Raw genomic sequence first — 20,756 nt, 5'->3', positions numbered from 1 at the left:
AGCATTTATCTGTATTATATTCTATAAACCAGATCGCATTTTATACGGCCGTCTAAAAATACCTGACAATGTATACTTTGATGCTAGTATTATTTATTTGCTAGTATTATTTTGTTTACGGTCTTTTAAAGATGTAAATGCTATAATTTTGCAGTACTAAAAAGAGATTACTACTTTTATTAAAAGGTGCGTACGAGGATTTCGATTGTATCTAAACTTTAATGTCAAACAAACCGGTGAAACGACCCCCCGGGCTGCGCGCGGCCGCCCCGCGCCCTGGCTGCGGCACCGGCCGAGTCGCACGAGCCCCCGGCTCCGGGAGGGATTTAATGAGCTCCGAGGGGGGAGGGGAGGGTTAACACGAGCACAATAAGCAGCGCTCCTCGCTTTATTCACAGGTTGTGCCCTGGGAAGGGGCCGGCAGGGCCGCCTCACGGGCCCGGCCCTCCGCGCCGCGTTGCGCGGGGGCGGCCGGCGGGGAGCGGAGCGGGGCCGGCCCGGGCTCTGCCTACGCCGGGGGCGGCCGCGGCACCGCCGGTCCAGGCGAGAGGCACCAGCCGCGCGTCAGCACCTGCCCCTCAGTCGCCTGCGGGGCCAGAACGCCCTGTCCCCCCCGCGGCTGCCGACTGGCGCACGTCGCGATTCGTGGCCGCGCAGCAGCGGGGAAGGCGCGGGCCGGCCCCGCCAGCCGCCCGCCGGGAGCCCGGCACCTGCGGCCGCGGGCCAGGAGCCGGGCGGGGAAACGGCTGAGATTCACGAAGAAGGGTTTAATAACGGGCTGCCTTCACCTGGAGTCATAACCTGCTCGAGACAGCCCGCACCTCGGGTCCTCCGGGCTGCAGGCTCCCCTCTCAGTACCAGGCACTTTAATGCGACTTTCCCCTGCAGCCTGCCCGGGCTGCCGCCCCCCGCCCGGCCCCGCCGCCCCGGCAGCGCTCCCCACGGGCCGCGGGCATGGGGAAGCCGCTCCCGCCCCCCGTGACCACGGCGAGGGGGCAAAGTGAGCCAAAAAAACCCCAAAAAACAAAACCCACCAACAAACAAACAAACAAACGCAAGGGGAAACAAAAACTACCGGGCTGCAGGAGAAACGACGGCTGCCCTGTGCCCTCAGCCGCCCCGAGCGCCGGGCTGCGGCCCCGGCCGGCCCACCGCGGGGATGCCCCGGCAAGCGCCGCAGGTGCAGGGCTGAGGGTGCTGATGCATGTCCTTGTTTGGTTTTTTCCCCCTCCCTTAACGCGAAGCAAATAAACCCCCCACCTTTCGCTTAAAGTTTTCCCCTGGTTGTGAGTGTCTCATTAATATTGTGCAGCTGGAAATGGTATTATCCTCAGTCGCAGCAAATCGCTGCTCTGCGGCTGTTAAAAAACGCCGCCGCGGCTGCCCGAAGAAACGCCGTCTGTTCCGCGCCCGCGCAGCCAGCCCCTTCAGCCCTGCGCACCGCGCTGCTCTCGGGCGGAGCCGGGCCGCGGCCAGGGGATACCGGCCCCGCGGCCGCCTCGGGGAGGTAAAGCCGCCACAGCGCGCTCGGCCGGGCCCGGGAGTCCCCGCCCCGGCCCCGCAGCTCGCTCCCGCCCCGGCTGCCCGGGGGGGAGGGCGCGTCCCGCTGCCTGCCCGCACCGCCCGGAGCTGGCGTGGCGGCGGGGAGCGCGTCCGGGCTGCCGCCGGGTGACGGGCTTCGGCGACGGGCTGTGACTGACCCAACTCCCTCAGCCCCGTCCCTGCGCCCCGCGGCCAGAGGCGTGGGGCCGGCCCTGGGAGCGGAGGGCCGCGACGCACCCTGGCGTCCGGCGGCGGGGAGCCGTTACCGCGGCGCCTCCCGGGGGTCGGGGGAGCAGCACCGGGCCGTGCCCCCGGGCACAGAGGGAGCGCTGCCCGTGCTCGTAGCCATCTCCACGCGTGGCCGGTGCTTTCGCCCCGTGTTTAAGGTGGGAAACCGTGACACGAGCGTTTCGTTTTGGCGGGCTCGGCGATCGCCGAGGGACGGGGCCGCCCGGCGGGCGGGGCTCACGTGCTGCCGCCAGGCGAGGCGCCGCCATTTTGCTCGGCGGCTGCCGCCGGGCCTCGGGAGCCGTGGGCACCTCGGGGGTTTTGCAGGAGGAGAATGGCCTCCGAGGGGACGGGCACGCCGAAGGAAACGGGACCCGGGTGCAAGCAGCCGCCGGCGTGGTGTGGGTAAGCGTGCCAGGCCGGTTCTGCCAGCCCGCCCGTGGATGCACTCGCTTGGCTGCTGAGGCGGCCCCGCAGGCCGGGCCGCCATTTTGAGTAGGCAAAGCCAGCCACGGCCTCTGGGCCCGCAGCGGCTCTGGGCACTGCCAGCTGGGTGCTGTGGGGGCAGGAGAAGGTGAGGGACCGGCAGGGCCACGGCTGCCCTTGGCTTTGCTTGGCAGCCTCACCGTGACTGGTGAGCTGTGGGCAGTAGCCACTACAGGCGGTGGCGTGGGCCCGGTGGCCTGTCCCGCCTGCAGCACAGCGGCTCCTGCCAGGCTCCCTGCCACCGAGGGGTCCCTCGTGGGGGGACCATGTGCCCTCAGGGCTCTGGCGGCCCCGTACCCAGCCCCCGCAGCTGCGGTACTGCTGAGCCCGCTCCTGGGCATGCGCCCGAGCTTCCCCCAGATGTGAGCAGCTACTGCTCTGTATGCAGCTTTAATGTGTTTTTCAGTTGATGTAGGTAATGTCTGATTGAATTTATTGCTGATTAGCGTTGAGCATCGGTTTACACAACAAGAAATTATGTTTCGTTCAGTTCATTAGCATGACTAGTGTTTGGTTTATGAGCATATCACTAATGGTAATGACCAGAGTTGATTGATTTCTAATGTGAATATAATTACACAATGTAGGGGAATTAGAGGAAAAAAATCCACATTTTTAATTGTTGGGTTTTTAGGGAGTGCGTGTGGGGGTGATGGGGTAGGAAGGGAGAGAAGCAAGCCAACTAACTCGCTTCTGCACAAGCAATGTGAATGTAAAGATTAATAACTCCAGCAGGAGACAGCGAGTTTGGCCCTAAAGAAGGGAAAGTCAAATGCAGTTAATTCTGGGAATAGCTAATGCACACTCTGCAGAACATAATTTCCCCTCTTCTAGCCCCCCGGTACGGCTCGAAGCCCAGTAAGTTCGCTTGGAAGAGCCGCTCCCGAGGAGCCAGCAGAGGCAGGGCTTCGTGCATGGCCGGGCAGCCGGCTCCCTCCAGCCCCCGGCTGCGCGGCGGGCTCGGCGCGGCGGCAGAGCCGCTGCCGGGCGGAGGGGAGGGCTGCGCGGCTGCCGGGGTCACAGCGAGCCGCTCGCTCTGCTGCGGGATCTTGGGCGGCAGCGGCTGTGCCGCCCCTGGCGGGGAGCGCCTCGCCTGACCCGCTGCCGCGATCCGTTTTGGGAGGGGGAGATGGACGCCGCAAATGCTGGCCGAGCCTGGCTGGAGCAGGGTGAAGGGCTGCGACAGGTAAGGGGGGCGAAGGGCGCGGCGTGGGCCGGCCACCTGGTGGGGTTTTAGGGGCTGGGAGAGGGGACGGTACTGTGGGGGCTGGAGGAGAGCAAGTCGGAAGCAGTTTGTGTGCATCATCTGTGTTCTGTATCCCTGAGGGCGACCTCTGGAACTGTCCTTTCTGCTTAAATGAAAAGGTGGCCTGAAGGGGAACGATCAGCGTTTTGCTGGAGGCACCTTCAGTGGCTTGTGCAGGGGGAGAGGGGGAAGGCTGAGGTTCTGTGGGAACCCCTGTAGTGCAGAAATCCCAGCAGTGGGGCTGAGCTCACAGAACTGGTTTTCTTGCCTCCCCTTGGGCAGGGTCAGTGGGGTAAGCACAGAGTGTACTCTGGCAGCTAAGGGTTGCCAAAAGGCCTCTCTTGTTGCTTGCCCGGAATAAAAAGAGGCCTTGCATTTTTTGTGGAGAGGGAAATAAGCTGTGTGCCTTGCTGTGGGAGAAGAGGGCTCAGTAAGGCTAGCAATAATCAGTCTCTGTGTCTTAGGGCATTGCTTCTCTCTGTGCTCTCAACACTCTTGCTGGAAACCCAGCATGGACTTGAGGCTGTGTTGCCTGCACCCGGGGTTATCTGAATCAGGTGCGTTTCCCCTGCCTTCCACTATCACCTCCAAGCTTCCTAGGATACAAGGCAACGGGGTCCCTCTGGTCCAGTGGTCCTGGGTCAGTGGCAATGTTCATCCCTGTGTAAACAGCTGTGCGCATCTGGGTGCAGAGCTTGCTCCATCTCCCCCATTGCAACTTTGAGCCTTCAGCTGGACAAGTGAGGAAGATGATGCCGTTTGCCCTTCTGCAGCTTTATACCTGTGTTGGTGGGAAGATGTAGTATGTTTCTCCAGTTGCATTTCGTTTCTTACAGTATGGGATTCCTAAAATGAATCTTGCTGTTCTGAGCTTAGGGCACGTCTGGGATGCTGGGAAGTCCTGTTTGGGGAATTCTCCTTTAGGAGAGAGCTGTGGAGCTATTGGAGAATGGTTCTAGCATTGTATGGGCACCTAGGCTTGTAAAAAAGTTTCCAAGGGTCTCCTGCCTCTTGTGCCTAGATTCACTAACGAAAGTGGGTTCAGTGTCATGAGTTTTCCTTGCAGAATGTTACTTGTAGCACTGTTGTTATTAGTGACCTCTTAATTTTCATTCTGATGTAGTGTAGCAAGTCATACATATTTGTATCTTATCCTCATCCTTCTCTTGTGCCTCCTTGCTGTATTTTGGAGAGTAGTTCTAGTTGGGCGAGACTGTGAAATTCTGCAAAGCTGTCAGAAGAAAGAAGACCTTGAGGAAGAGATGTTGGCGGAGTCTGAGGAAAATGAAGACAGTTGTGAATAATTGTCATTCATATTAGTAATTTGTTGTGTACAGTATGCTAGGAGAAATACCAGTGCATCAATTTCAGTTATATTTCTAATCGGAAGTGTTGAAGATTTCTTGCCAGATATCCAGCAGCAGTGCCGTTTTAATATTTTTTTTCCTTGTCTGTACAACACTTATTCAAGGACTAGAGGATCACAGGAGGGCTCCTGCTTTGTTTGCAATTAATAGTCATTCAGCTTGTAGTGGCAATTCTCATTTCATTGTTGCACTTCATGCTAATAAATTTTAATGTTCTTTCAATGTTGTGGGCTTCAGGGTCATTCAAGTCAGGGCCATCTTCTATGAGCTGCTTCTGTACTGACAGTGTTTCCCAATTTTGTCAGTACTAAACAACCCTTTTTAAAAGATAAATATTGTAGTGGAAAATAAACATAATTGCAACTTTTTCTGTTACAAAAAACCCCATGCCACTAATTGCATGATAGTTGTTCTTGTTGGTGCTGTCAGAAAAATGCTGAATCTTTAAAAAAAATAAAAATCTGAACATGTTATATTGCTCACCCTAACACATGTAAAACACTGCAGGATATGGGTCACACTGCCTTATCTGCTACCCTGGTAAATACTCTTTCCACTGAAAGAATGGAGAAGCATTTTATTTTTTCCCATGCGTGTGGTATTGTTCCTGATTTCATAATTGTTAAAATCTGGTCTACAGGACTTGAATTGTCAAGGGTCAGTTCTCCTTCCTAGTTTGATTCTCCTCAGATTCTTGGACATACATTGAGTCATCTTTTAAAATTATTGATCGGCATGGATCCATAACTCCATTCTAAATGTTTTTATAATTTCTTTACCTGGTTTTGTATTTCCCAGCTGTCAACACAGCTGAATTTCCCTATGATTCTGTCTGTTGAGGTGTGGGGAAAGAGAAGCTTCTGATGTCTTTTTTTTTTTTTTTTTTTTTTAAATCTGGTTTTATTTTTCTTTCCCTGTGTCCTTTGAGTGATTAATCTCACTATTTTGGTCTTCGAAGAGCCTTTCCAAAGGCTTGATTGTGCTTACAACCCAGAGGATTGCAGCCTCTAGTTTTGAAATGGCAGGACTGGTTCTATCCAGAATAGTGAGATGAAGCTCAGCAGTTATTGCATACATAACAGAAATACTAATACAGGTAGCCACGCAGTTTATCATGTGGTCAACCTCTTGCAGTGATATGCTGAGCAGAGAGATATTCACTGGGTTTCCTGTAATATTCCCTGGTCCCTAATGTGGCTTGATTAACCTAATTGAGAGCCCTGCTAGGAATTCAGCACCATTAATATACATAAACTTACTAGCTTTGCATTTAGCTTATTGCATACATGAAAAATTGCACAGCTCTGACCAAACTCAGAATTAAATTGTTTTCCCAGACTGAGCTGGGACAGCACTGAGTCTTGAAGCACTGGTTTAACATAACATTTTGACCTGTGAAAGTCATATTTATTTTCCTAATGTACATAGTGGAAAGACTTCATTGGCTAGAAAGGGCTTTAGAACAGATACATTGATAGAAAAATCAGCTTCTCTCTATAATGGGAAGAGGAGGATCTTTCATTATTAAAGTAGAGGTGCCAGGGCTCAGTTTTCAAGATAGGGTTTTAAATTCCAGTGGGTAGTTAAATGAGATTTTTCTGCTGACGTAAATTTGCATAGCTGTGTTGCAGTGCAGATTCCTGCAACTTATTTTTCCTGTGGGATCTTACGGCAGAAACCAGGGAACAGTGTTGTTACAGAAATACGTCCCAGTCTTTTACCTCAGTTGTTCCAGGCAGCAGGTAGACTTGCACGAGACAAGGTTTCTTTGGACAACTAGAACTTTGCAAGCAGTGTATCCATATTTTTTCTCCCATTTTATTTTCATTTGCCCTGTGGCCTTACGTAACACAACCAAATTCTTCTGGCTGTGTTTTCAAGATCATGTAAAACTTCTGGATAACTGTGGAGGCATTTAATAGTTTCAGTGGCAAACACATGGTAGAAAGATGCCATTGTCCCAAAGTTAGGATGACTAGGATAGCTTTTTGAAAATAACTGGAATGTCACAGGGCCATAGCTGTCCAGTGTTATCTGGTGATGGCCATGCTAACTTCCATCAGTCTAAGGCTTTGGGTGCATAACCTGTTTTAGTCCTGTGACAAACTTTGCATACTTAAAATATTTATATTTTATTAAAGATGCAGAAGAAGAAGAAAAACAATTGAAAGCATTGGAACTTAAGATACCAAGTAAGGTATTAGCGTCAATAACATCTGTTACTATTTTCTCTTGAAATGTTAGATGGTTTTATAAAGAAGCCATGTCCCCTCTGTCTACCAGGGGTCTTCTAGATGGTACTGTTGATTTGAATACTTGTCTTGTGTGGGAAAGGAAACAGTTGAAATGTTCTGGAGCTGTTTTTAAGACAAAACAAGTGGAGTGCATACAAAACCATGGAGAACACGGTATCAAGGACAGAAGTACAGTTTTTGTTTCAGACACGTTTGTGTCTTGATGGCTGAGATGGTCATAGTATAAAGTTGTGCTGGCTCCTCTCTGAAACCAGGCAAACTGATGCTCGGGTTTGCTAGGCCAGCTAGTCAGTACCTGCAGGTTTGGTCATGACTGCTTTATGCTAATAAAGGTGGTAATGCAGCCATGTCCCTTTGGTTACACTTCAGCAGCTGGGAGGATGAATGAGTCCTGTATGACCACAGATCAACTGCAGAATGATGATTTTAGTGTAATGTTTAAGCATGTTTTTAATGGTTGCCCGTTTTGTAATGTGTTTTGGGCAAAGCTGGAAGATGTTGCAAATCCAGTGTTGGGGTGTTGTTTCCAAATTGATGCAATTAGGAGCTGGTCTCATTAATGTTGTTAATGTCAGCATGTTCCAAAGAAGGGAGGGGTGTTTATTCAGGTTGGTTTCACATATATTCACTTAATTTGAAGTTGTGTGAGTGTATTTTATATTTTCTGAATATATCTGTCACATCCTACCTTGATGGTGACAGCATATCATACCGCACTGCGTTTCTCTTAGTGTATCTACAGTAGTGTCTAATGAACACTCCTGCACAAAGGCTGTTGTACATAGTGCAGCTGAGTGAGTTCCTGTCTGACTCTGTTGCTTTTCACTCAGCCCTTTACCTTTGCAGTTTGTGGAAATTTCCCTCCTGTTACACTGTGGCCAGGTTACAGCTAACCCTATGTCTATTCTTGGGACCAGAGGAGGAATGCAAGACACTTCTTTCTGCGTCAGTACAGCAGGAAAGCATTTTTGCAAGCTTGAAGCAAAGAGACTGTTACATGGTGGGAAGCACTAAGCACTTCAGAGCAAGCAAGGTAAGGTCTGGCCGCACATGACCATTTGCAGGAGAGTTTTAAACCCTTTGCCACAGCAATTTACATTTTTGCCTGTGACATTGGTAATGTGCTGTAGAAGTACAGTCCTTTATATCTTGAGATATTTTTTGTGCATTCCTTCTGATGCAGTTGCTCATCTGCTGAGTTTCCTCTGTAAGTTGTGCAGCTTTTCAGTTCTAATTGGTTTAGCCATCTTTCTTCTCATAAATCCCAATACTTCGGCCTTGCCAACCAGGAGGCGACCCTCTTGGCTGTGTTAACTCGGTTTGTGCCTGCCTCTTTGTTTATCTACTTCCTGTCGTCTCTGAGATTAACTTAAAATAATTCTTTCCTTTAGTAGCCCTTTCCAGTTTTCTGCACTACCTTTATAGGTTGTTCATGCTGTGCTTTTCCTTTTCTAACTTAATTTTTTTTCTTGTTTAGAAGAACCCTGTTGGTATACGGTATTAGGATCTCTGCTGGAAACCAGTAATATGTTAATTCTGGCTGAAGTATTGGCTCCCTACATCTCTTATTGGTTTCTCAGGAAATGATGGCGATAGATACCCATATATATAGTTACTCTGTTGAGAAACCTACATTTTTGCAAAACACTTAAGAATGTGCTTGATGTGAAAAATATGTTCACCCAGTTGAAAGCAACAAGGTGCTTCATGTTCTTAAAGTTAAAGCACTTAAGCATAAGCTTACCAGCCGTGCGTGCCTTCAGGCTAGATAATAGAAGTATGAGGGTTGTTTTGTATTTAAATCAGCAGATAAAAGTGGCCTTTTAAACATCATTTTAGAAGGAATCACAGGCAAGAGTCGGCTACTTTTAAGGTGGATCTTGACAAGATGGCAAATGTGTGTTTGTGAAGACAAGACAAATGTGGGGCTTGTTCTGTGTTTACATTTAAGCCCAAGTTAGTAAGTTTGTTTCTTTGACTAATAAGTTATTTTATTAAACATTACTTTATCGACCCTGGTTGACATACTGCTATGTTGTGAAGGGCAGTAACAAAACTGATGAAGAGAAGTTTGATCTACGTTGGAAACTTAGGCAAATAGGCGAGGTTTGGTTTCTGTGTCTGTTTTACCAAGGAGGTAAATTGTACCTGTCTTTGGCTGGCATGGTTTACTTTGTTATCTGTACAGGATAGGACAGTAACTCTCCCCATTTATGCATGGCGTAACAGCTCAAAAGAATTACCCAATTGGTAGCTCCTTAAATAAGCATCCATCCAGGTTCATGACTGACCATGAAGTTTCTCATGGTTCAGAGTTTAATGTTACAAGGGAATAAAATACCTTTCACTAAATGATAGTGAAAGCACAGTAGGAGGTATTTTGTTCAGGGAATACAAGCTATTGTCCTACCCTCGTCCAGAAGGCAACATACATCACGCAGAAGATGTCTTCCTTACATTCTAGCTAAATCAATGTTATTTCTTCCAGAATACTGCTGCTTCCGTTCCTAGAGATAAAAAAAACATAGCTCACTGTCAGTAGATAATTCTTCCTCTTGGGCTTTCTGTCCTTGACCAGTAGAAGTGTTTATGTTTCTTAGACAAGGAAGACTTTCTTTATCCCTGGAAGATTAAATTGCCTTGCTGGCAAATCTGGCTCACTAAAGAAACAGAGGAGGAAGAGCAGATAGGGAAGAAATAGAAAAGAAAATAATTTCAGTCTATCTTTACAGTGTGCTATTGTTAGGATATCAATTACTATCATATATCACTTATATCGCAAACTTGTCATAGCTTGGGATATTTCTTTTTTTTTTTTTTTTTTTTTCCTCTTCAAGTAGTAGAAAATATATCAATTATCCATAGGAAGGCTTTTTATTGCTGGACTCATCATTAAGGTATAGCCATGATGCACAAAGGGATTTACTTTTTAACATCCAATTCAGAAGGATAAGTATTAAAAGATCATATTTTTTTTTTTAATCCATTTGTGCATTCCATGGGAATAATTGCAGAAAATAGTGCCCTTTTCAACTTTCTCAGTTGGCACTGCTCTGTTTTAAGTGCTGTGACCTTGCACTACAGAATGGCTAAGAGTGGTAGGTTAAGCAGTGTATTTTATAACTGTGGGCTCTGATTTAACACTGTAACACTCCTTCTGATGAGTGCAGAGTGCATTCAGTTACTGTAAACATGAGTTTTCCAGAATGGTGTGTAGAAGTAGAAAGAAGGTTAATGAACTGGGAAAAAAAATACTGCTTCTCTAATTGACAGAAAGGTCTGCAGGGAGTCAGCCGGGCTGCACACAGGTGAGGCAAGCAGGCTGTGGTCTGTGATCCTGGGTGGTGGTTAGTTATTGATGGCTGATTACCAAGAGACAGCTGCAGTGTGTTTAGCTCTTAGCAGTGTTTTTTTTGCTTCCACTGCAATCAGACATCAACTTGCAAACTTTAGATATGGATCTTCCCTTTTCTCAGTGATGCGGGAACAAGAGCTGACTTAACTTATGTTCCTTGGAGCCCAGGTATTCATCCCACCCTTAGAAGGACAATGCAGGTCCATCACTACAGTGCTTGCAGGACCTTCTGAGAGCAGCTCCTGTCCCAGAGGCTTTGCTTTCAAGCTTCAGCATTGACTGTGGCCAAAGCAAGTTTGTCAGAAGGGCTCCCAGCTCTCACTGGGAGCAGAAGACAGAGGGTGGATAATGAATAGAGCTAAAAGGTGAGAGGTGTCTTTTACTTCAGCTCTCCTTTGGTCAAGTTCTCCCTCCTTGATCTACCTAGTTCTTAACCTAGAGTCACTTCCCTATTTCCTTTCAATTAGAGCTCAGTCCTACTTTTCTGTCCCTTCCAGTTTGTGGAGTTTAATCCTCTCAATTCTTTTTCACTTGTATTTCTTCTTTTCTTTCATGACTCAGGATTTTTTTTCCCCCCTTTTCCTTCATGCTATGTCATTTCTTCTGGCTGGAACAGTGTCCTCCTTTTCTGAAAGGAAAAAATCAGTCCAGCAGGAGGATTAAAGGAGATTTTAAAATAAATTCATAGGGAGTCTCAACCCCGTGCAAAAACCGGAAGAAAATGGCAGTGAGTTTCAAATAAAGTGAGCTTTATTTTTGTACAGTGTAATCTAATTCATAATGTTATCAATATGTATAAAAGCGTAAAGAAAAGACGGCAGTAGGGGTTACAAAAAACATAATAAAATCAAAAGCCTTATAAAAGGTATAAAATTAAACTTCAAGATACTGTGGAAAAGGAGAAAGGGCCAGGGCCAGAACCATACATTGCAGGCTATTCTTGAAGAAAAAAACAGCTTTGGAAGGATCTAAAAGTGAAGCCAAAAGATGGAGGCTTGTCAAACTGGCAAAAGAGAAGCCCGTCTAAGCCAGTTCTAGCTGAATAGTTTAGGAACTGAGGAGGAAAGGAATGTTAAGCAATTTTTGTTTATGTTGTATGCGGAAAGAAAATAATCACAAACTTTCTTCTAGGTGAAGGGGATCAGAGAAGTGCTGTCAATTTGACTTTAGTGTTGAGACTTTAAAAAATAAAAAAACCCAACCTCTCGACTTTCTCTTCAAACTTCCTCTCTGTCTTTAAATAACATCACCCCCACCACCCCCTGCCAAATTAAAGATTTCAATAACGATCAGTCAAAAGGACAGATTCTTCTTTAAGCTTACTGTGTTAGAGGTTAGACCACAGATTCTCTTCCCCCGTGATGAACATGATTAAAAGCATTGGGATTCCTTTTCATACCAGAGTGGAAAGCAAATAATGCAATGGAGAACCACATCAGTAATGCTCTACTCTTAACACTGCATTTCATACCAGCTGCAGCTGCTATTAGCAGGGTAAAGATCTGGATAACCTCTATCCATTTTCGCCAAAGTGGAACTGGTTCTGCCACCCGTTCAGGCCTACAACTTGTGGCATGGGCACAATGCCTTGAAGGCTTACGACCTTTTGCTTGAAATAAAAGCAGAACTGAATGAGATTTTGATGAGAGAACATCAATAAGATAATGACAAGTTGCATCAAGAGATACACCGTTTATTTTCTCTGTCATAGGCATGGTTACCATTATTTTGCCCTGAAGACTGTTTTCAGGTTATTGGACTCTACGTAAGTTGCTTTGCGAGTGTATTTTATAAAGGCAGATGATGATTTGCATCGGTTCTTGTGTAGGAATCTGCTTCGTTACATAATACAGCTGTTACCTGAACTGTTCTGCCTAGGGCCTGTGCAGCATTATGGATCATTACATTTGAAACGAGGAATGCTTTTTTCAGTTACACGACTAAGCAAGTGGTGAAGTGGGTGAATCTTTCCTTATGACTTGTAAGGGAAAGGTTGCTGTTCCCAGTTAGCTAAACTGTTCTGACTCCAGAATGGACTCAGTTTGGGAAGTGATGAAGAAACCTTAGACAAAACCAATGGATTTATAATTTTATTAATACCTTGGGTTGTTCCCGAGTCAGAGCTGTTACTTCTACTTGGGCCTAACAATGCTTACTTTTTTCTGATGCTAGAAAAATGTTAGGCACCTAAGACTAACGCATGTTACTAGTATTAGGCTATTCAAGACTTGTCAAATAAGCAAATTCCTAGTTTGGCTTTTCATAACTCAGATGTTTAATTTTACTGTTGTGTTTTCAGAATACCATCTTAGTAAGCTGGTTCGTTTGTGTTTGAGTTACTTCTAAATCTTCTTCTGCTGAAACAAGGGAATGGAGATATCTATCCCAGGCTAGGGAAGTAAAGAACAGAATCTGTGACCATTCCCTGGCAGGCCCTGGTCAGGCCTGTGTGTCAGGCGTGGTTTTCAACCCCCCCAGACCCCCTGATGTAATTTTCAGCTCTTGTGTGATACCACCTGCTAATAGGAACTGCTCTTGCAGAGTTCTTCTAGCCATAATAACATGCACATTGTGTAAGAATAAAAACAGCTCAGCTTTATTACGTGGCTTGCATGCCTGGTAATGAATAGAAGGAAGGTGCACTCCTTCACGAACAGCAAAATTTAATATAGTCTCTTCCTGGAGTTGCACCAGTGGGACTGAAAGTTTATCTCAGCATTCCAAGGGCAATAAAAATCTAAATTTAAACTGAAACCTCTTACTGGGGCAGGAGTACCCAGAGGCTATGTACTGTTCAAACTTTGTTTAGGTCATAACTGCTTATGTAAAGTTAGTTTATACCAGCTAGTTAGGTTTTATGGTTTTGAGCAGTACCTCTGTTACTCGGAGAGACACAGCAAGTGGAGAGGATGCATCTGAAAGTTCAGCTCTGCTTTACTATTGCATTTAATTTAGCATCTTACTGTTTATGCACAGCTATGTGAAGAAATCCATAGCTCTTAACATTCATTCTGCAGACATCTTTAAATGTACTCTAATTCATTCCCATACTTAAACATCTCAGATAGTTGGGATTTAAGGTCAGTATGAAAGGAGGAGGTGCAGAAGATACCAGGTGAAGGCTGGCTATGGCAGGTAAACTCTTCGTTAGCTATGAACACAGATTGGAAAGACTGAGTATGAAAAGTAACCAGATGCTGGCCAGTGGGCTCTCGGTTCAGAGTTTTTCTGGTCCGCTGGTGGCTTGTTCTCTTTGCATGTAGTTTTAAAGCTGGGGATAGGAAGAGGAGAAACTCAAATTCTATTTCTGTAACATGAATATGAGTAAGACAGGATAAGGGAATCTGTTGGAGGTTTTCCTGAGGTCACATGAACAATCTGGTGGCAGGGACATCTGTGAAACACCATATGAGATTATAAATTGCCACAGCCAGTATTCCCAAACCCTTACTAGCTCTCTTCCTTCTGGAAAGGGTGTGACTCTTGGATTTAGCCACTGTGAAGGAGAAGTGGGTGTTGGAGGGCCATAGGAGGGGGGGTAGTTTTGGCGAGAAAGCTTGAGGGGAAGCATTATTCTTGCTTAGTGGCATTTTCTAGCCATTTCCCAGCCATTTTCCATCTCTGCATCTCACTTACATACATAGGAATGCAACCATGCTTCTGCAGAGCATGCAGGGAGGAAGGGATGGAGAGCAGGTTTCAGCACAGTTGAGCTTTAGGACACAAATGCTTTCTCCATTGTGGCTTGCAAAATCTGTCAGCCTGACTTAGCAGAATTGAACATTTCAACTTTTCTTGGAGCGGATATTGATGTGAGCAGCCATGGGATGTGAAAAGTGCTGGAGCTCTGACTTCTGCGAGAGAAACTGCAAATTTCCAAGCGTTTAAAATGCAGTTTCTGGGTGACTTGGCTAATGATTAAAGTTAGCAGCACATGTTTATTTACTCTCAGTTTGTTCATTCTTTGAAATAGTTGTGCTATGGGAAGCATGCCCAGTATCTTTAAGGTATTTGATATGATAATGAAGATTAGGAATTACAGTGAATCAGACTAAATTACATAAAAATACCTATTGTTACTCAAGAAAGGTGAAAAAAAAATGTTTCAGCATGTTGGAAGACTAATATGCATGTGATATAATCTCCAAAACTGACAGTCTCTAAACTTATGGATAAGTACACAAAGAAAATAGTTGAAGAGAAGTCCTTGCCTTTTATAAATGTCAAGATATATTTACAAATCACCTTATGTAGTCTCCTGATAAATGTGCCAACTTCTTTTTGTTTCTTCTGCATCTTAACTGCCAGTCCCTCTTTTCCATCAGCTCCTGTTTTATGTACCATTTGTCAGTTTTACCTGCCTTCCCAGATCTACTTAGATTTCCTTTCATCTTTTGATAATCTGCTTCACCATGACTACTGCATCCTTCTGATTTCCTACACTTTTTGCATTCACTGGCTTCCAGCCATTAGCATTGCAAATTTCTTTTCAGTCCCATAAAAGTGTTTTAATACAGTTATAGGGTCTAGTCCTTTGTTGTTTGTGCACTGAAATTCCCACTAGTCAGGTTTCTTTTGGTGGGCAGGCATGCAGGGTTTCCCCTGATGGTCTGTTGTTGTCCAGGCTAACAGAGCCACAGCTGACTCAGCTTTCCTGAAAACTGAGAATTGCAACATACTTTCTTCTTTTCCTTGTCTATCCCACCTTACACATACTACATTCAAAGTTTTCTTGTTAGTTTTATTACAGCATTTTTATAAGATCGTTTGTCCTCACCGAGGCAGCTTTCCAGGCATGAGCAAATGTTAAGCTATTCCTAAGATGCATGCATGCATGTTTCGGCAGTACTTACCACCGTGATCTTAAAAGATAAATATTGTTACTTTTAACCATGGACATGCTAGAGCCTTTTGAACGAAATGTTGCTGGATTGGATTGTGTTAAGATCGGACAAACACCTAGATGTTTCTAATCTTCCCCAAATTTATGGGGGTATTTATAAGAAAAAAGGTTTTTGCTTCTGTTAAGTATCTTCTACATGAGTAACTTTTGCTCTGACCCTAACTTTCTGGGAGCTGTAGAAAATACAAATTTTCAAAGCAAATGAAACGCAAGTTACAGCCTTATAAGCTTCTCTGGGACATGGCTGTTTCTCTTAACTCACTGGAGACATTGCTTCGGGGAAAAAAAATGTATTTGTTCTCTGTGGCACTTGGTTTTTTTGGCTTCCTTGAAACAGCCGGTTAAGGAGCTAGTTGGTTCTGATGGCAATAGCAGTTGCATTTTTGTACTTTGTTGCAACGAAGTATCTGACTGTGGTTTTAAAAAATGTGAGAGAGAAATCACAGCATGGGTAACATTTCTGTTGTATGTTAAACAACTTCTTCACTCCTTTGCTTCACAAAGGCACCTAAACAATTCCATACTGATAATTTAAAGCTGTTGGTATCATAATCAAGTACTCTTCTGTTCTTACTTGCATGGCTTGCAATAACTTTTTGGATTTCTTCATAATTATTCCATAGTCTTCATATTGCATGTTCTTCTCCATAGTCTCATGGACTGATTTTTACTCACAGGACCAACAGTTTCAGCTCCTTATCTTTTTGAAAGATTTATTACGCAAGAGAAAACACAAAGAAGAGAATTTACAAATGGGACTGTGCGCACAGGAATACATAGTGAGATTTGCAAAGGCCTAGTTAAATGTTCTAGTAGCCACATGAACATGTTACAAAGATTTTGTAATGCCTGTTGATTTTATGTGATCATGGTGCAATGTGTGCTACAAATATATTCCTCAGGGAACATGTAGAGAAGGTGCAGTTAGTTACTACTTGCTGTTAAAAATCACAGAGCTACTAGAAAAAGAAAAATAATCAGCTTTAGTATCTTTTATGTTCTCTTAAATGATATTATAGTAATTATATTTTAATACACAAGTTCTTGGTAGGTCATTAGTGGTGTAACTGTGCATATATGTGCCTGCTTCAGAAAACAATTCAGTCTATAATCTCATAATGTTGAATTCTACCTAGCAGTTTTGTTTGAACTTAATTTCTTTTTCTTCTAATGCTGTTACCCTGAGAGTTATGAGACAGGCATCAGCTGACAGCACCAGAGGAAGGATAGGTATTGGCAATGGCATAAAAGCAGAAGGGGAGGAAAAAGAATAGCTATTGTAGCATTTATCAGTATTCTATTAATAGTCTGCTCAGACACAACTCTGGAATAAAATAGACATTCATACTGCAATTTCTTTCAAAGGTTGAAGCTATTCATCTGCTTGGTTACAAGACAAAAGCCTAAACCTTCCAGATATTATAGCGGTTTTATTGTATCATTATATTAAGCAGATACACCTTAAAAAAACATTGCCTTAGGTGCATATATTCGACCCCATTCCCTCTGGAGGGAATGCAGATATGGACACCCATCCCTTCTAGAGTGCTTTTTAAAATAGTGTCTTTACATGTGAAAAAAAAAATGGTCTATAGCCAGATATTCCAAGCAGGTAACAGGGGCAAGAAGCTTTTAGTTTAGGGCTTGTTTGACCACCCGTTGAAGTGTACAGAAGGACTGTTGTTTTTTCCAAGGAGTTTTTATTGTTTTGGTGAAGGAACGTGGTTTTGCTGTGTGTAACCATGTAGGGATATGCTCCACAAGAGCTTACTCTTTTTACTGTACAAGAGACTTGAGCAACAGGGTGGGAAAGGTGTCCAGAGACAGCAGTGAAGCCTGTGAGTTCAGAAACCCACTGGACGTACTGCTGTGTGAATGTACGTAAAATATCCATGGAGGCCTTTGTGATCCTGATTCTGGGTGGCAGCTGTGCTGTTATCCGTGCTCTCTTTCAGTGCCCTTAGTGAACATACACTTTTTAGGCTGAAATAGAAATCCTTATTCACAAAAGTGATGCACTCGGGGTTTCTAGGGGAGGATAGTCTAGATCCTGGTCTGGATTCAGACCATCTAACTTGGGTATCTAAGACATCTGGATTAGGAGCTTGGGAGCACTCTCATGTGGAGACCATCTGACTTGGCCTCTGCAGATGTCTCACTGTTTCACCTTGACATTACATTTCTAGGGCTGCTGCTTTCCTAAATTAGGGACCTCACCAACGTGCTGTCTGTTAGGGGAATGACATTGGGCTTTGTTGTGTAGTGGGTTATACTGGCAAGCTTGTCAACCCCAGGTCAGGGGGGATAAGAGAGGGGAAAAAAACCCCAACCCCCCAAAATGGGTCAGGCACTTGTTGGCTTTGCATTAGCAGACCTGTGACCTATTGCTAGTTTTCTATTGGAAGCATTGCACTTACAAACTTAAAAGTCAACATTTTCTTTGAGGTTGATGGGCTTCGGATTTTGTCCAAGGTCTTACTTAAAATAGCTCATTTCCTCCTTTGGTACAATGTGATTGTTAAGTGGGGAGAAAGGATTTTGGTGAACGATATAGGTTGTCAGAGATGGCGTTTCAGAGTATCCAAAAATGCTCCTCAAAATGTGTTACAGTTACCCAACATTTTCCTCAGGAAAAGCAGGGGATTCATTAAAAACTTAAATGCTTTTCATGTACTCTAATATTTCACTTTTCTGTTAGTGAAGTCAGTCAGTCTGGTTTGTTTCAAGTTTTAAGATGTGTAGGGAAGTTTAAAAATTAAAAAACCCCAACATTTTGGATTGCAAAAACAAGCTATTATTTTAAATTATGGTTGAGAAAATAAGCTAGAATATTTAACTCATTTAGAAAAGCTGTATTTTCTTACAAATATTTAAACTAATAAATTTGCTCTTTTGAGAAATTGTGTATTCTGAAACGAAACTGCCATTTAATTTTCAGTTGGAATAGTTTATTGTTACAGTTGTTGACCAGAGACAGTTAACTGGGATCCTTGATAAAACCTATTTAGTCAAAATATTAGAACACTGAAGTGGGTTCAGATTACATTAGAAAGCACTTGTCATGTTCAAGATTATTGACAGAGAAAGAAAGATGAAAAAATAAGTAATACCATATCAGTATTCCCATTTGTGTAGTCTGCAGTCAGTCATGTGTGTTTAGATTTATGCAAGCTAAGTGAGAACATTTAAAGAAAACACTGCTTTCAGGTGGAGTGATTTTCAACGCTTAAATTTAAGGGTGATAATTGCATTGTTTTTTTTTTAAGGACAAGCAGTATTTAGTGACTGTAATAATTACAGTAAGGTCTTCTAGTTTTTTGCTGTTCTCACTAGCCAGGCCTTGAAGGGAAATATTTTGTGTGCACGTTTCTGTTGTCTGCCTTGTGTCAGAAAATGCATGTAAAATGCTACCGAGTCTGACACCTACTTTGTCTCCAGTGTTTTCCGTGTGTAAATGACTACCCAGCTGCATGGAAATAGAAGAAATGTCTCCCGTTTCAAACAAAACTTCCAGCCTTCTGGGGGTTACTCTCCATTGAAGTTAATGGAAGGGAATGTAACTGGGCTTGTTTTGTATGAGATAAACTGGCATGAGAAAATCTGAGAGATGAACTTGGCTCTCCTTTTTTGGTGTAAGTTTCTTGCAAGTGAAATGCATAGATGCAATTAAATTAACCCCACTGCCAACCGATTCATGTATGAGGGGTTTTGCCATACAATTTTTTGGATCCAGTTTTATGGACAACATTGAGCTTTGTACTGTCTCAAAGTCCTGAGAGCAAGCTTTTTGTCTTAGATAGCTGAAGTAAAGAGAGACACAGTTCTAACTATGAATGAAGATTTTAAGATTTAACATTAAAAAGGTAAAACAGAAACCCAGTTCCAAGAGAGTAAGCTTTGCTGGATGCACTTTTGTATTGCAATATTGTAGAAAAATCGCTCACTAGAATTTTTTTAACACAGAAGCATAAGAAGATAATTTCCTTTTTTGACATGCTTTACCTTTGGAAAGTTACTGGGCTGTTGACAGGTACAACAAGACATGTGCTATGCTTACATGCTATTAGTGCTTTAGGCTTTGAAAAATGTCTAATGCATTGGCATATCTGACAATTTAGGGTATTAGTTAACAGTAAGACTCTGTAAATAGAGTGAATTTTAGCTACAACTGCTGACTTGAGCATTCAGTCAACATTTGCAATACAGAACTGAACTATATACAACAAATAATGCCATTTTATGCTATAGAGATGGAAGTTGGCGTTACAGTATGTATGGTTCAGTCTGAGAGCAATGGTAATTGCAATATATTGAAGTTTTGCATTGTAATAAAAATAGAGACCATTAGTGGATACCATTTATGTCATTAGTATTTAGTGGCTGTGTGTTGCAGCTTTTTTAGTGCTCATAAAACTGTCTCTGCTTGCAGATATGTGACAGCAGTGGTATAAATTTAAATGTTTAGAAATCCATAAGACATAAAATATAGATAGTAAATAGGGGCATAACATTATAGACAGAACCTTAATAATTTGGCACACAAATGTTTATATATTTGCATGTCTAGTGTGGAGATTAGCATAATGGTGATCATGTTTATACTACGGAAGAACTTGATTACACAGAGAATAACAAATAAGGTAAAAGCAGCAGAGAATTCTTCCAGGTCCCCAGGAGGGAATTGGTGATATTGGAAGGTACATCCTCTACAGACATCTGGTGGGATATTGATTTTTCTCTTTATAGACTTTTTACTAGTTACAACACCTGTTCCACTAACTAGTATTACAGTTGTTCTTAAGAAGTGATTATGTTAATTAACCAATAAAGAAAAGAAAATAAGGTTGTTAGGGAACCCTAAGATAGAGATTCGCCTGCGCTTCTTTAACAGTAACGGAGCCAGCCAGCGTAGGGAAGGTCATGGAAATGTCTAGACCGAAAGAGCTACCTCTTGTCAGGAATGTGGAGGCTGTTGTGAGGTCAGTGAAGGAGCTGGCTGAGGGAAGATGTCTTTGGAGGATGGGGTGGGAAGGAGTCCAGGAATATAGCACAGGAGGATTTCCTGTGTTCCACGTGAGCCAAGCGTGCAAGCCACATTGGGCTTCCCAGTGTAAGATTGTTCAAGAAATTCAAGAAATTGGGAAGCCTATTTGATTTCTGTGTAGAAGATCTCTGGGTAAGCTGTCGTCTTCCTTTGATCTAAGGAATGTCACTTGGATTCTGCTGGCAGTTACTCTAGGATCTTCGAGGTTCCCACCAGGGCTGATTTGTCCTTAGGAAGTTCCCACCAGGGTTGATCTTCCTTTAAGAGACTACCCATTGTGCTTTACTGTCCCTGGTTTCTGTGTCAGTGACAGACTTGAAGCAAGAGATT

General features: G+C 44.0%; 1 protein-coding gene and 1 long non-coding RNA gene across 2 annotated transcripts in view; one reads left to right on the top strand and one right to left on the bottom strand.

Annotated features, from left to right (window-relative positions):
* Positions 1-1,709: 1,709 nt before the first annotated feature.
* On the bottom strand, positions 1,710-2,597 carry LOC130159454 (nascent polypeptide-associated complex subunit alpha, muscle-specific form-like). Its single transcript, XM_056361121.1, has one exon. It carries the CDS (start codon positions 2,595-2,597, stop codon positions 1,710-1,712), a length of 888 nt encoding a protein of 295 aa, XP_056217096.1.
* Positions 2,598-3,163: 566 nt separating this feature from the next.
* Positions 3,164-20,756, top strand: part of LOC130159491 (uncharacterized) — a 31,051-nt gene continuing 13,458 nt past the window's right edge. Inside the window, exon 1 of the long non-coding RNA XR_008825756.1 lies at positions 3,164-3,442. This is a non-coding gene — a long non-coding RNA (uncharacterized LOC130159491). The remainder of the gene's footprint in view (positions 3,443-20,756) is intronic.

Source organism: Falco biarmicus, chromosome 15 (genome assembly GCF_023638135.1).
Source record: "Falco biarmicus isolate bFalBia1 chromosome 15, bFalBia1.pri, whole genome shotgun sequence".
Classification (NCBI taxonomy): Eukaryota; Metazoa; Chordata; class Aves; order Falconiformes; family Falconidae; genus Falco; species Falco biarmicus.
This window is presented reverse-complemented; position numbering and strand designations above follow the sequence as displayed.